Source organism: Narcine bancroftii, chromosome 5 (assembly GCF_036971445.1).
Source record: "Narcine bancroftii isolate sNarBan1 chromosome 5, sNarBan1.hap1, whole genome shotgun sequence".
NCBI lineage: Eukaryota > Metazoa > Chordata > Chondrichthyes > Torpediniformes > Narcinidae > Narcine > Narcine bancroftii.
Window position 1 is genome coordinate 231,108,393 of NC_091473.1, and position 17,329 is coordinate 231,125,721.

General features: G+C 39.6%; 1 protein-coding gene across 5 annotated transcripts in view; it reads left to right on the forward strand.

Moving 5' to 3' along the window:
* Nucleotides 1–17,329, forward strand: part of LOC138765024 (protein phosphatase 1 regulatory subunit 12A-like) — a 207,937-nt gene that overhangs the window by 72,971 nt on the left and 117,637 nt on the right. For 4 of the 5 annotated variants that reach the window (XM_069941647.1, XM_069941649.1, XM_069941651.1 and 1 more), the window contains exon 3: nt 4,328–4,446. The exons of the other annotated variant lie outside the window; for it this stretch is intronic. In XM_069941647.1, the coding sequence (XP_069797748.1) occupies nt 4,328–4,446 (119 nt within the window). The remainder of the gene's footprint in view (nt 1–4,327; nt 4,447–17,329) is intronic. 5 annotated transcript variants of the gene reach the window in all.

Below are 17,329 nucleotides of genomic sequence, written 5' to 3' on the forward strand. Positions count from 1 at the left end.
GCTTGGAGTATGTTATGCACTGATTGATTGTTCAGGAATATTTGCCTTAAAGATATTGTGTGTGCATGTGCTCCAGGCATTTTCAAGTGTGTTATTTGATCCTGATGGTTAGAGTGGGCCTTATTGGGGTGCAGAAACTAGTCATGAATTCCACAGCATAAAAACAGGGCCTTCATTTAACTTGTCCATGCCAACTAAGCTAATCCCATTGCCTGCATTCTTTAAAAGTTTCCTATCCACGTATATGTCAAAATGTCTTTTAAATGCTTCCTCTGGAAGCTTGTTCCATATACCCATCACCTTCTCTGTGAAGAAGGCATCCCTCAGGTCCTTGTTAGATCTTTTCCTTCTCACATTAAATCCATGTCATCTAATTTTAGAATCTCCTCCCCTTGGAAAAAGACACAACTATTTAACTTGTCTATGCCCCTTATGATTTCTCTCTCCTCTTTTCCCCCCCCCCTTATCTTTTAGCCCCTTTTGCTCTAGGTTGAAAAGTACCAGCAAATCTAACCTCTCTTTGTAATTCAAGCTAATAACCCCCAGCAACATTCTTGTGAATGTTTTTGCACCCTCTTCTGTTTAAAATCTTTTCTGTAGCTGGGAAACCAGAATTGCACATAATACTCTAAGTGAGGCTTCACCAACATGATGTACAGTTGTAACGTGATATTCCAACTCCTGCACTCAATCCCCTGACTGATCAAAGGCATGCATGTCAAACACTGCCTTCACCCCCCAGTCTAACTGTGCTTCTATTTTCATGGAATTGTTAACCTGTACTCCCAAATCTGTTCTACAGTACACTCCAGGACCCTGCCATTCACCATGCAAGTCCTGTCCTCGTTTAATTCAAAGTGCAACATCTCATTTGAACGAGTTACATTCCATCTGCCATTCCTAGTTCATTTAGAAAGATAACATTCCATACCATCCACTAAACCACTAATTTTGGTGTTGTCCACAAACCTATTTTGTCATCCAAGTCATTATGAAAGATGATAAAACAATATTTGTCCCAGCACTAATCCTTGTGGAACACTACTGGTCACAGGCCTCCATAAAGCCTCTCTGTCTGCTATCAAGAATGGCAGATTGAATTCAACGCATTCAAGTGAGGTGTTGGACTTTGCATTAAACCAGGCCAGCTCACCCTGGATCTAATGCAATTGGACCTTCTAGGACTGGCTTGTCATGTCAAAGGCTTTGCTAGTTGAGCATTTAGAGGTATATTGGAATAGAAACTGTGGGTGGATTCTTTGGTGGCCAGTGCTGCATTATAATTTAACTACAATAAATCTCCCTCTCCCGCAAAAATATTCAGCACCTTTAGGGATTGGAGGATGCCGGATAACTGTATTTGCTGGTTGCTTGAAATTGGTGGTTCTGCGATTTGGTGAACTGACCACAAGGAGGTGGTACTTTAAAACTCCCGTTTTGTTTATTTATTTATTTTCCACAAATTTTTTTTGCCTGTTCTCGAGGCTGCGAGTTACTTGAATTCCAGATAATGGGGATTTTACATTAAATCCATGTCCTCTAATTTTAGAATCCCCTACCCTTGGAAAAGACACAACTATTTACCATGTCTTTGACCCTCTTGATTTCTTGAAGATGGAGTGCAAGATGTTGGTAGGGATTAGGTTTGTACTCGAGGCCTACTTTTTCTGGTATCATTGAATACAATTCTTTTGAAAACACTAAGGCACACATGTCAAACTCAGGCCCGCGGGCCAAATTTGGCCCGTGATATAATTATATTTGGCCCGCAAGATCATATCAAATATGTATTAGAGCTGGCCCGCTGGCTGCCACGCCAGTATAGCGCATGCACAGCTAATACTACAAATCCCAGAATGCTTTGCAAATGCGTTGGCGCCGGCCCGTCAGCCTGTTAATCGCCCCCACCTCCTCTCTTTACTTTCATCAGCATCTGTGACCTGTCGCCCAACTCACGTGTAATAAACCCCTTACGAAAAATGGCCAAACGAAAGACAGAAAACAGGACCTTTCAAGACAGGTGGGAGGCAGACTATATGTTCATAATTTTAAAAGACAAACCTGTTTGTCGTCGAAGCAAGTTGTTATTTTTTTTGACTTATTGGCTTGTGAAAAAAAAAACTTTTAAAAGGAGCTTAAAGACTAAATAGCGCCTTTGGAAGACTACACAAAAGAGTCTGGAAAAACAACCAACTGAAAAACCTCACAAAGATTAGCGTATACAGATGACATTCAGTTGTCATACCCACACTTCTGTTCGGCTCTGAATCATGGGTCCTCTACCGGCATCACCTACGGCTCCTAGAACGCTTCCACCAGCGTTGTCTCCGCTCCATCCTCAACATTCATTGGAGTGACTTCATCCCTAACATCGAAGTACTCGAGATGGCAGAGGCCGACAGCATCGAATTCACGCTGCTGAAGATCCAACTGCGCTGGGTAGGTCACGTCTCCAGAATGGAGGACCATCGCCTTCCCAAGATCGTGTTATATGGCAAGCTCTCCACTGGCCACCGTGACAGAGGTGCACCAAAGAAAAGGTACAAGGACTGCCTAAAGAAATCTCTTGGTGCCTGCCACATTGACCACCGCCAGTGGGCTGATATCGCCTCAAACCGTGCATCTTGGCACCTCACAGTTCGGCGGGCAGCAACCTACTTTGAAGAAGACCGCAGAGCCCACCTCACTGACAAAAGACAAAGGAAGAAAAACCCAACCCCAACCAACCAATTTTCACTTGTAACCGCTGCAACCGTGTCTGCCTGTCTCGCATTGGACTTGTCAGCCACAAATGAGCCTGCAGCTGACGTGGACATTACTCCTCCATAAATCTTCGCCCGCGAAGCCAAGCCAAAGAAAGAAAGGCTATAGAGAAATATTATTTATTGAATATTTTATTTCTCATTTGTTAATGCTTCTTCTGGAAAGAGTTTAACCAAAACTATTATTAAACGCATATTTTAATAAGAAAAAGTTTAACATTACATATGTTGAAAGAAGAGAAAACATGCAGATGTTGTTGAAAATTTTCAATAAATATTTAGTTTGGCCCACGACTTAGTTCAAGTTTTTAATTTTGCCCCTCTGTGAATTTGAGTTTGACACCCTTGCACTAAGTGATTAGCAGGGAGGAAAGTTTGAAGACTGCCATTTCCAAATTATGGCAATAATTGTATACTTGTAGATTTCATATTCCCAAGTGGATAAACGGAACAGGAAATTTCACATACCCTGTACCAGCCAGTAGACATTCTTGATTGTGGCAAGTAAAATGCTCACTGTATTTCCTAACAATGTTACAAATTTGTGAATTTTTGTCAGATGTATTTTAAGATATTAGTAATTAAAAATCTGTGCTATATGGGGTAATGCATGTAAAATTATTGTAAAGGACATTTTAACAGTGATATAAGATTCTTTACAATATGTTTAGATTTACCCTTGAGTTCCAAAACTGTCATTCAATAGAACTGGACTTTTGGGTCAGCTAATTTGAGATGCAGTTGCATGAAAACAGCTTTTTCCCTTGGGCGAAACATGTTCAGGCTTTCCTTCAAATGCTTAATATTTTAAATGTTGTGACCTAATTTAACTTGCAATATGGCATTTCTTAATTCGATGCTAAACTATGTACAAAAGTAATTCTAAATGTTGTTCATTCTTGGACAAATCGCCATAAATGGAGATTTGTATACTGTAAATCTGAGTGGCTTAAAAGTCCAGATTGGTTGGAGCTGCTACTGAACTACTTCAGGAAGGTTTGAGATCTTCAATATATTTTGTTTGGTGGTGTATGATCAAAGCAATCAGTTTGGCATTCCTTTTACTTCAATGAGTTTATGGAGATTTCTGAAGGACTTGGTATTATTACAACACACAGGACTTAGCCCTTGCTGAGGGATTTGCTCATCTGAATACAGTACTTGAGGAGTCTTTGCAGTTTTTAATTTTGGAACTCAAACCAAATCTGAGATAAAGGCAGTGTTTCTGTTTATTCCCAGGTAAGTGAAATCATAAAACAAACATTGTTTCAAGTAGTAAACTTTAATATTAAATGTTTGTTATTTGTAAAATCTGTTTGCATTTGATAATGATAAATGTTTTATCAAATTGCAAGCTGGATTTAGTTGCATTTTGCCATCTGACAGCTAACTAATTTGGCCCAGCAAAAAGCAACCTGCTGGTGGTAGAAAAACAATGGCCAACATTTTTGGCTGGAACTCTTTATCAAGACTGATCATCAAGACCAATTTGTCCTCTACAGAATGCCTTACTTAAAAAGAATGGACATAAAATGTACTGACAGTTTCGTTCTGCTTTTATGCAGGTATTTGATAAATAATGGAGCTAATGTTGCTGCTGTGAATAGCGAGGGTGAAATTCCATCTGATATTGCAGAAGAATCAGCAATGAAAGATCTTTTGCAGGATGAAATAAATAGGCAAGGTAGTGTATGGAATTTTTGAATATTGAACTTTTCACACTGTTACCCTATGATGTTGTTTTGCTTCAGCATGGTACAGGGATAGTGATAATTGAGTTTTCATTGTGAACATTGTCTCCAGCTCCAATGTTCAGACTGTAGTTCTATTGTAGGTCCAGATTTTTTAAATGAGCAGACATTTATTCCTTGAATGTCATCAGTGAAATGTGGTTATATGCAATAAAACTGATCATTTGCTTTTTTTGTCGTTTGTCAGCTCACTTGGGCCCTGTTTCCTGATCCTTTTAAACTTGATTCAATGGAACATTTATAATACAATGGTACTTTTTTCGAAATAAAAACGAAAGGGGTGCTGCGATATTAATGGGAATATGTCCCACAGCTTGAAAAGTCTGCTAGTCCTGAAATCATTGACATTTTTTTAAATTACTTTGCTCATTGGCATGAATATAGAAATTGGCAATATTTCACTTGATGATCGTCGTGAAATCAGTGCAGTGCTATTTTTTTTCTTTACTGGATACAACCTGCACCAAGCTCAATGAATTTGTGAGCTAGATTTAGAGTGGTGGCTACAAGTGAGAAGGAACTCTTGGCATCTATGAGATAGTTCCATTTTAATCTGGTTTACCCTCATTCAGTAATTGGACTGCAACATGTGCTTAACATATTGATAATTACTAATTTCCTTGTACACTGTTCATGTTGCTATGCTCAAGTTTGTTATAAAATGAGAGAACTATTTTCTTTTATATCATCTATGCAAGGTAGCATACTTGAAAAGGCAAGAGTCGTCCCATAGAACTTTAATCTGCTCCCACATTCCACCTGATTTTTGGCCAGTCGGTGCAAATGACTTTGTTTTACAATTGGCTGTTAACTGGATTGCATTGTTTCTCAACCAAGAGGTGTTAGTAAATGCTGCCCCCAAGCCATTTTGCCTCAACCTATCATATTCCCTTTGTCCTACTCATCCTTCCCTAACCTCTCTCTTTTTGAAAAACAAGCTAGTTTTCTCTTTCCCAGCTGTAGTGAAGGATTGCAGACATGAAACATTGACTGTTTCTCTCTCCCTAATGCTACTTTACCCAAATTTTTCTTGCATTTTCTGTTTTTAATTCACAACTATTTCATAGTTGAGAAGAATTGTGCTTAAACTTTATCCCTCTGTGAAGTTGTTTAATGCTAACGTTCAGAGTATTGGAAAGCATTTGACTGCCCTTGCCTGTTATTCATTTGGGATCTCTGGCTTCTGCATACCACCCTCCAACCTGTTTTCCACATTCACCTTCCAAATGATAGTTGATTGACTTCTGTCAACACAAAGTATTTCTTTTAATGTGGAACTGTCTTGGTATCATGAAGGAAAGTGTTATAACTGAGTAGCTTTATGCTCCCTTGTTGGTTGTGTTTAAAATGGGCCAAAAATAGATGAAAGTAGAACGGCATCAAGAATGTTAGGCTGAGCGAGCATTGCAGAAATGCAACCAGTCTGGATTGGTAATATTAATTTTGTTTGTGGCAAACTTCACTGGATAACAAAGATCTTGTTTCCTGAAAACTTTTTGGGGTATTTTAAGGATTTTGGGATGCTGATCAGGAAAATCACCTTACATTTTCCTATCATGCATTTTTTTTAAGGTATAACCTATTTTTGTGGTTTCCTGTCATATTTTTAAACATGCTTCAATCATACAAAACCATGAAGTGCAGCATGTCATTGAAAATTCATTTTCTGCATTCGCACTTGGACGTCTTCCCTGCTGATCTTGGTGCAGTCAGTGTCGAACACGGTGAAATGTTTCACCAGGATATTGTGACCATGCAAAAGTGGTATCGGGGCAACTGGAATCCATCCATGCTGACTGTCTATTGTTGGACACTGACATGAGAGGCATCAGATGCTGGGTACAAATGAAAATCAGCTGCAAACAGTTTTGAGGTCCGTTGAGCTAATGCAATGCGTCGGCATCATTATGTGATTAAACATGCTCTCCGATGCGGCAAATCTGAAATTTGTCTTTGTGTTCAACTTGAAGTTGACTACCGTAATTTACATTTTCTATTCAGGCAGCAAACCTTTTGGGGGGGGAAAAAATTGTTGTCTAGTGTCATAAGATTGATTATTAAAATACAATACATTGTTGATCTACACACAATTATCCCTTTTTGAATGGCTTGTTGCCACTTGCTCATGACAAAATAACTCTAGTTTTATCAATTTTTTTTGAAATTTTTTCCCCCATCAGTGTCCTGTTTCCAATTTTTAAAATTTTTAAATTGTTTGCATCATTACAGGAAAAAATGAATAAAACATTAATCAAGTATCCATAGCGAATGGTACTTTGGATATTGCACTTAAAACCAAAAACTATTTGAAATTCCAGTATTCCCAAAGGGGGTGGTGGAAAGATCAAAGGGGACAGCGAGGGAAAAAAAGGGCAGTGCGAACGTTTCCAGCAAACTCAGTGTGCAATGCTCATCGTGTACTATCCATCAAGTGAGGAGGGGGGTTCCGGGTGACTGCTGGGGTCAGCATGACTGCCCAGGATGACATCGGCTGAAGATGGTGACTGTAAATTGGTTTACTACAAGTTTTATTGGCAGAAGCTTGGAGGGGGACGGTAGGGTATTAATGAGCAGAAGACACCAGCATGTCTGCACGAATTATGGATTTTTGAAATTTGGCACGTTGTGAAGGTGAGAATCCTCAAAGTCCTAGAACAGTTTTTGTATTCAAAATTGAAGTTTATCGTGCCTGACATGCGAGTCTGTTATGCAGTGAGAAATCTAATTTCTTGCCTGAACATGCTGTCAAGGGATGGGATGGGGTGGGAGAGAGAGAGAGTTGGTTAAGGTGGGATTGTTTTAAACTAAATTCAAAATGTCATTTTTAGGAAAAAATAATTCATTGCAACTTGATCATGATGGTATTTGTTTTCTTTTCAATTAGAGAGGGAAACCTTTGAACTTCATCACTAAAATCAAATCCATTGCATGAGAGTGGAGTGCTAACAACCTAAGATCATTGACCTATCTCTCCACACCCTTCCCATGGCTGAAAACTTCAGTTGAGTTCGTCTCTTTTGTAACAGAATGGTGGTTGTATGTAATTATGTTAGAAAATGCACTGTTGTGAGTTTAGTTTGGGATGGCTATCCAGAAGTTTCAAAGGCAGTGAGAAATGTCTGCTGCCACAAGTTTGGATGATGCTACAAGGTACATGTTATGGTGGGATCACAGACTGCCAGTGTGAATGTTGGGGAGTGGAAGCAGAAACCTGAGACTGGCAGTTAGGATGGCGAGCTTAGGGAGGGAAGGGCTGCTGGTAATATGAGAAGTTCGAGAAGATTAGGAAATATGGCTGTGGGATCAGAAATAAGTTCGAGGGTGGACTGATTTATGAGTGGTGAGCAGGAAAGGATTGTTCTACAACACAAAAAAGTTGACTTGTCAGGAAAGTTGAATTCCAAATTTGATCTGAAGTTGGTGCAGGAGGAGCCAGAGGTGAACAACTTGGTCCATATTCTCTTGCAAAGCTCCAAGTGGAGCGGTGCTTCATAAAACCAAACCATTAAATTCCTTTAATCTGGGCTTCTAAAAATTCCAAGTTGAATACTGATCATGTCATATTTTCTGACTACTTTTCCTATTTAGCAACTCGTTGATTTTGGGGCTTGTCTGTATGTTAATGATTTCACATGTTTTCAGCGACCTCTTAATAACAAGCCATTTTGAGAAAAAGCTTCTGGACAGCAGAAAACTAATAGTGGATTTATATTTGACATTCTGCACAAACGAGATCTGAAAATATTATTGAGGTGACTTTAATTTAGTACTTTTCAAATTCACGGATCCTTATTTGACATCAGTGTCCTGTTGAAAGTTGAAATTAAAGATGAGGAATATTTATACCCATGTGCCCAAAGATTTTTTGATAAAACATCTGCATTTAACAGCTGAGGTTAGTGAACATAGTTCCCCTTAATGATCATAGTTCCCATAGTTCCAATGGGAGGTATCTAGCATTTCTTTAGGATCTATATTTTGTACAGGAACTCTTTATTGTATACATGATTCTGTAGCATCAGGGCATGAATGTCAAACCAAACAAAAATCATTCCTTTCTCTACACAGATACTACTCAACCACCCTGTTTCCTTCAGCAGTTTTATTGTTTGCTCCAGACTATAGCAATTGCACTCTGTTTTCAATAAATTTTGTGTTGCTGAACAGTGACAAAATATCTCCGGCTCCAAGAATTTTTTGCTCAAATCGCAGTTTTAGAGGACTGTCAAATACAAGTTGTGCAATTTCAGGGCTGTGTCATAATTATCAGGTGCATGCAGAAGTAAGCTGTAGTAAATTAGTACCTTAACCTTGAAGCAAAACTTTTGTGTGCAACTAATTTTTTGATTGGAAAAACTTGAAATGTTTGCATTGATTTAAGCATTCCACTTTCACCCAGCTCCATCTTGCCATCAACAATCTCAACTATTCCATTACTTTGAATATTTAATGCTTATTTAATGTCCAGGATCAGATGAAAATAAATAAAATTGTCTAATTAAGTATTAGATTGACCAAAGCTATTTTTGGTTAAGGTCATGTATTCTGTTTTCGACTTTTCTTTTCCCAGTGGCTGAGACTTAATCAAATTGGTTGGACCCTTGCATCCTATTTGATTTAATAATTTGCTGCATCGCACTTATGTACATTCCTGATAACTATGATATAGATCTGAAATTGCACAGCTTGTACTCTACATCCCTCTTAAACTGCTATTTGAGAAGGAAAATTCTTGGAACTAGAAATATTTTGTCGCAATTCAACAACACTGAGTTCTGTAGCGTCAGGGCAAGAATATCCAACCCTGTAACATATTTGAATAAAAGGATCAACATTTTCAACTTGTTCAGAGTCCTATTAATTTATTGCCTCTATTTTCTTGCTTTTTTTTGATAATAGTTTGATTTTTTTTTAAAACGTAAACTTTTTTTGAGTTTGTCTCTTTATAACTTTACAACCCTCTAAGTTCTCTGATCCAATTCTACCCTCTAATGAATTCATGTTTCTAGTGGTGCATGAAAAACTTGTGTTTTCTGCTGCTCAGACTCTTTAAGGAATAGCCTCTTTAAAAACTTTCCACCTTCCATTTACCTTTTAAAAATGTGTTTGACCTCATTTTTGGTCATCTCCCTTGCATCTGATTACACTCACAAACCCTTTCAGAATGTTCCACAAGATCAAATGAAGCTATAGTAGGTGACGTATAGCAATAAATAATTCATCTAGCTATTGCAGTACATTTTTTAAAATCCATATGAAGAGTGTTGACACAAATAAATGACCAACTTCTGCTGTTAGCATCCTCTTTTTGTATGGAGCATTATTAGATAAAAAGAAAAGCTGCCATTATACTTACAAAATAAGCCTTCCCCTTAATGATCATTCTTATGAATATTGCTCCTACATGAATCTCTTTGAAACTTGTGTAGATTTTTAAAAAAATGCTCATTTCAGTTTTACCCTTGTCACCATTTTCATTGAATAAAGTTTGTGCAGTCTTCTGGGATTTCGGTGATTGAAACAAGTTTTTACACACTATAAATATCAGACCAAAATCCTAACCATTCTTTCACCTTAATTCTGGTAAGAATTCATTGAATTGTGTCCTGCAATGGATGGCATGGCACTTTATATAAAAAAAGTGTGATATAAAAGTGTTATATAATAAATAAGATGTTGACTTGGTAAACTCTCTCTTGAAAGTGTCTGACAAATATTGATTTTGAAACCAGGGGAGATGGCTGAGGAAAAAAAAATATTGCCATTGAACAAAGCCTGAAGAATGGTGAGCTAGGGAAAGTGAGTCTCTGAAGGAAATGAAGTGGGTGCTAGAAGGCTGAATAAACTAGAAGTGGATTGAAAAGAGATCTTAACTGGGGATTTTGTTAAAAGGTTGAAAATAGATGGAAGGAGGAAAAGGTCTCAGTACCATCGTCATCAATGTACAATGTTTAAACAGGTTCTGTGGTCTCCTGCACATGTGCTGACTGTCATGTCATACCTTTCTTTACAAATCCCACTTGCCTGCTTTAATTCCATATGAAGTACCTGTCCAAATGTCAGGTACAAAAAGGTTTTGTGTGATTAAAAAAAAAATTTCCCTTTAAGAATTCCTTTAAGCCACCTTCTCTTCATCTCAAGCCTATACCCTTTTTGAGCCACCACTACCATGAGAAACAGCCTCTGGCTCTCTACCCTATGTGTGCCTCTTTAATTTTCTGTATCTCTATCATATTGTCTGTTTCTTTTCCTCCGTAAGGAAAAAGAACGCCTTTTAGTGGGCCGAGCGACCTAGTGGTTAGACAGGCTGAATTGCCGCCCCAGTCATTGGTACAAGATAGCGCGGGCCCCCCTTTCCTTTTCAGGTGAAGCCCGTGTTTGGCGTTGCCTGGGAGATTTTGCCACTTCCTGGTTGCACATTGCTGGGCAGGCAGAGATTCCGCAAAGCGCTGACATCATTCCAGTAGACCAGTGCGCCCCAGACAGGAAGTGGGTCGTCCCCTAAAAGCAGCGCGAGAGATTCAAATAAAGTCAGTTACTGGTTCACCCTCATGTTGTGTGGAAGTTCTTCATTTCAGTAGCGCTGCCGTTAGCAACCGCTACAACTTCATACAATTTCACCTTTCAACTCAAGTCCTTCAGTCCAACTTGTGAATCTTTATTCACACTCTCTAGCTTAATCATGTAATATAGCAACCTGAAGTGTGCACAGTTAATTCATGGGTGATGTAGAGAAAGCAGGGATTGATTGATCAGAGACTCATATGTTGGGTCAAATAGGTTATTTTGTATTGTAATTTTTTTAAAAAGCTTTAAAATGGAGATATATTCCATTAGTGCAACCTAATCAACCTTTTGTATAATTGTAACATGTCCTATCTCTTGTACTCAGTGGTTTGGTTGATAACGGCAAGTCCCATTCCACCACCCTGCCTACCTTTTATGCTACTTTTATGGAACCATGTATTTGTTCCTCTGGGTCTCTCTGTTCAACAACACTCCCCAGAACCTGCAATTTGCTGTCTAACTTCCAAAAATGCATCACCTCATGCTTGTCAAGTTTAACTTTCATCTGCCAACATTGCCCAGCTTTCTAAATTATCTATATTCCACAGTAACCCAAGACAACTTTCTTTGCTGTCCACACCACCAATTTTGGTGTCATTCGCAAGCTTACTAATCATGCTCCCTTCATTGTTTTCAATATTATAAATGTATATGACAAACCACAGGGTCCAGTTCTGATCCCTGAAATGCACAACTGATTGCTGGCCTCCAATGTGGAAAAACAGCCCTTCTCTACTATCAATCCATTTGGCTAACTCACCCCAGTTTCAATATTTACTGATCTTCTGAACCAGTTTACCATGCATGGTCTTGTTCATGTAGACAATGTGTCAGTCATATTCAAGAGTAATGATTTCTCTGGCATAAAATCATGTCACTGTCCCTTATCAGTTTTTGTCTTTCCAAATACATAAGTACTGTATCTCAAAATGTTTTCCAGTTATTTTCCCTCCAGTGGTTTAAAGCTTACTGACATTTGCCTGGCTTTCCTCTGGCTCTTCTCTAATAAAGGTACCATACTGCATATCATACAGTCTTCTGGTACTTCACCTGTGACAAACTGCTGGGTCCTGTAAATCTCCTCCCTTGCTTCCCATAACATCCTAGAATCCACCTGGTCTGACTTTGGTGATTTATCAGTCATTTTGTGTTCTGGGGCATTTAATAATGTTGATGTGCTTCAGGATATTATTGTTCCCTCCCCTGAAATCACTGGCTCCCATGTCCTTCTCCTTGTTAAATTCTGGAATATAATGTTTCTCTTGAGCAATGCAGAAACTCTGACGTGGAATTAAACAAATAATTTTTCCTTTCAAATAAATCAATGAAAAGTAAAGTTTAAATTGTCTTCCAAATCAACAGACTTGGTTTTCTTAATGGTTCCATCTGAGATAAAATTTCAGGTTGTTCATTAAAGTTGTGACAGAGTATTTAGAGGTGTTTTGGGAAGGATTATTAGAACAGGTTGCACCCAAACATTTTAAAACATAGAAAATTTGTAGAATTTTTGCAGAGTGCTTTTTGCAAAAAGATCAACAAAGCTGCAGCATACAGCTTGCCTGGGAGAGCATGTGATTTTTGCAGGCAGAGAGAGAACAGTTTTACTCTCAGAGAGGGAAGGTGTGAAAAGAGACAGTAATCAGTTTCAGAAGGACAAAGCTGGCAAATTTTGGAAGTCTGTCTGGTCAAAGGAGAAGACTGGCTATCTGAAAGATGACCTGAAAGAAGGAGGATCATTTGGAAAACCCTGAAGGGGGCAAGTTTAGTCAGCAAGACTGAGAAGGAATCAGTTGCGGATGTCCTGGAAAAAGAATCTCTCACTGAAAACCAGCAAGAGCCCTCCTGAGTGGTAGCCATTTGCCTGTTAAGCACCAAAGCCTGGTGAACTTGGTTGATGCTAACTTCTGTGCACAGTACAAGAATTGCCTGCAACCAGTGAGTTTGAACTGTGATTCAAAGAACTTTTCTAAGCTTATATACACATTACACACACCTGCACTTAGTATTGGAGGGGGGGGTTAATAAATGTTTAATTCTGTTTTCTTGCTCAAATATAATTAAAATTATAATACTTTTGTTTAAGTGACCCTTTGTATTGTGATACTATCTATTGCTGCTAGTTTTTGGGGTCCTCTGGACTCCGTAACAAAGTTTGACGTTTGTATCTAAATATGCTGACTTAAGCCTTTATGGTTAACTAATGATTGATGCAAAATTCAATATTAACTGGAATTTTGTTTCAAAGAATTAAATTTCCATAATTGAAGTCAACGCCTGATTCAAGAATTAAGAAGGACAAGGCTGCCCTCTTGAGGTGTTTTTGTGGATTTCAGATTGTGAGATGATTTGCTTTGCTCTATTATAAATCTGACAAATAATTGCTATTAATGTTTTAAGTTATGCGAGATTGGCCATTTTGGGCATTTCTTTAATCTTGGTATGGAACAGTTGTAAAAGGAAATTAGAAAAAAACTAAAGAAGCTGAAAATTTGAAATCAAAAACAGAAACTGCTGGAAATCATTCAGGAGACCAGACAGCATCTGTCACCCATTCCAGCCCCATCACCTGGTACTTAAAAGTATTCTTTCCCAGTTCGGACAAAGCTCTTAATTAACAAATGTTCACTAACTTTTCTTTGGCCTTAGGTGCTGCATAAAATGCAGAATGTTTATAATATTTCCTGTGTTTACTTTGGAACACCAGTAATTGCATTCCTATTATTACAACTAATATCAACTGGACAACTTTTTTTTTTCAAAAAGTTTACTTCCTGAAAAGAAATTGGGGATCAAGGTGAACAGAAAGATAATTTCAGATTTGTTGAATTGTGTAGGAAATTGGGGAAACATTAAATTAACTTTTACTGAATTTAGCATGTTTAATCACATACTGATGATGACACAAGCTCTCAGGTTGACTGCACATGTTCCACAGCAAATGTGAGGAGCCCAGGGTTTGTCTTGGTCTCCAATGTTACAACTGAATTACATTCTTAATAAGTGCATCTTTGAGCCTTGAGCATATACTCGCCACAAATGTAACAGAATGTATTGCAGCTATTGCAACATTGCCAAGACATTTCTGCTGTATGGAATCTTCCGGAAGCCAATAAATGCTATTGTTAAGTAAACTCACTGTGCTTTGCCTGAAGAATATGCACATCAGCATACGTTCAACCTATAATCAATGTAATGCACAGCATCTTTATATGTGAGCTGTTTCTATAGCATGTCTGCATCTATCCTGACTAAGCAGGCCCAGGCCTAAGACAACATTTGCAAAGCACATGCACTGAGTGCCTGCCCAGAACTGATCTGCAATTGCTCTGTGCTAATGCAGATTGCTTGCACATCAAAAAATTCACAATAATGCTCATTAGTTTGTACAAGTAGACTGTCGTGCATGATTTAGAAATAAATTAAGAATTGTAGCACCATGTTTTTTCCTGCCTTAGTGATTTGAATGTGATGAGTTTATTGTCATGAGCATAAATTCTTAATTGCAGCAGCTGAACATGAACTTTGTTGGGGGGGGGGGGGGCAAACAACAAAAAAAAGACAAACAAAATATATGAATAAATTAAAAAAACACAAAATACCCAAAAAATAGACATGAGTGTTCACAGTTATCTCAATGCATGGGGGGGGGGGGGGGGGGGGGGGGGGGGGGGGGGGGGGGGGGGGGGGGGGGGGGGGAGGGGGGTGGTGGAATGGCTGCAATGGCATAGACAATCCTGTGGTCCCAGAAGATGAGTGTAATAAGGGGACATTCATGAGCTTGATCAATGTTGGAAAGTCTTTTAAGTGTTTTTGAACCTAGAGGTACAGGTCTTCAGGCATTTATGCCTTCTGCTTGAAGGTAGTAGTGGGAAGAGGTTGTGACCAGGGGTGGGGGGTGATGAGGATCCTTTCTGATGTTTGCTGCTTTCTTGAGGCAGTTGCCTTGCACAAATGCTGTCAGTGGATAGGAGGTCAGAGGCTGTGATGGACCTGGCTATGTTTGTTACCTTCTGGGGCATTCTGTGTTCCTAGACAATCTAATTCCCAAGCCATACTGTGATGCCACCTGTCAATCTACTTCCTGCAGAACACCTGTAGTAGTTCGATGGAGTATTTAATGACATGCTGAATCTCTTCAGATTCAGTTAGAAAGCCAAAGCATTGATGTATCTTCTTCACAGTTGCCTCAATGTGCTGGATCTAGGAGAGGTCCTCCGAATGTGGTCTCCCAGCAATTTGAAGGCTTTAATCATCTCTACCTTCGTTCCATCGATGCGTACAGGTTCTTGGTAAAATCAACAATAAAATCTCCTTCGTAAAATCAACAACAAGCAACTTGATCTTGATGTTGAGAGCAAAGTTGTTGGTATATCATCACCCGAACAGATTCTCAATCTCCATTCTGTATTCTGGCCCATTATTTCCAGTAATTCAGCCAATGGTGGTGTCATCAGTCTTGATAGACTGAAGTATTCTAGGTAAATGCTTGGCAATGTATGTTCAAGTTCAAATTTATTGCCAGAGTACATACATGATATCACATACAACCTTGAGATGCTTTTTCCTGTGGGTCAGGCAGAATTCTTTACTCACCAATAGTATAAACTGAACAAAAGAAAAGATAAATATAGAAAAGAGAGAAATGTAAACAATGAAAAATATAACAAACTATGCAAATACAGAAAACATATTGGTAATAAATAATGTGCAAATTAAGAGGCTTTAAATGTAAATCACAAAGTTCTGTAGACTCCGTGGTTGAAGTAAAAGCACAGAATGCTGGAGAAGCTCAGCAGGTTGAACAGTGTCTTTTAGGTAGCAAAGGCAAAGATACAGAACTGACGTTTCGGGCTTGAGCCCTTCAAAGTATGAGTAAATGCTGGTAAGCGACCAAACAAAGAGTAGGAGGTGGGAGGGGAGGGGTGGTGACAAAGGCAGAAAATGATGGGTGGAGAAAGGAGGGAGGGGGCAGCAGCAATGGGGGGAGAGGGGATGGGTGAGTGAAAGACAGGAAAACTGGGGGTGGGGAAAGAAAAGGCAAGCAGCTTTAATGGAAAGCAGTAAAGTCGATGTTCATGCCAAGTGGCTGGAGAGTGCCCAGATGGAAAATAAGGTGTTGTTCTTCCAATCTGCAGGTGGTCAGGGTGGGACAATACATAAGGCCATGGACAGACGTGAGCACAGGAGTGTGATCCAGAATTGAAATGGTTGGCCACTGGGAGGTCGCTGTGGCTGTGAATGGAGAGGAGGTACTGAGCAAAACATCTCCCAGTCTACGACTGGTCTCTCCGAGGTAGAGAATTCTACAAAGGGTGCATCGGATACAGTAAATGAGTCCTCTGGATGTACAAGTGAAGTGTTGCTTCACGTGAAAGGCCTGTTTGGGGCCCTGGACCATGGTAAGAGAGGAAGAGTGGGCATAAGTGTTGCACCTCCTGTGGGCACAGGGGAAGGTGCTTGGGGAGGGATGAGTGCAGAGGGAATTGTGGAGGAAGCAGTCTCTGCAGAAGGAGGATATGAGGGGGAAAAATGTGTCTGGTGGTGGGATCCTATAGCAAGTGTGGGAAATTCCGACAGATAATATATTGGATGCAGAGGCTAGTGGGGTGGTAGGTAAAGATGAGGGTGGGGTTCTATGTTTGTTGCGTCTGGGGGCAGAGGGGGCCAGGGCAGATGAGCAGAGGAGATGTGGGTAAGGACTGAGTTGATAGTGGTGGAAGGGAAGCCACGTTTCTTAAAGAAGGCAGACATTTCAGAAGCTCTGGACTGGAAGACCTCATCTAGGGAACAGATGCAGCGAAGATGGAGAAATTGAGATAAAGGGATAGAATCATTGCGGGGGCAGGATGTGAGGAAGTGTAGTCCAGGTAGTTGTTGGAGTTGGAGGGTTTGTAGTACATGTCGGTGGAAAGCTTGTCTCTCGAGATGGAGGCTGAGAGATCCAGAAAGGGGAGAACATTGTCGGAGATGGACCAAGAAAGTTTGAGATCGGGGTGGAAGTTGGCTGTGGAGTGGGTGAAATTGACAAGCTGAAGTTGTCGATATACCAGAGGAAGAGTTGGGGGTCTTGCCTGTGTAGGCAAACATAGTCCTTAAATGAGTCTCTGAGTCTGTTGTTTAGGAGTCTGATGGTGAAGTGGTAGCATCTGTTCCTGAACCTGTAGTACAAGTCTTGTGGCATCTATACCTCTTTCCTGATGGCAGCAGTGTGTGTCCTGGGTGGTGTGAACCTTGATTGCTGTACTATTC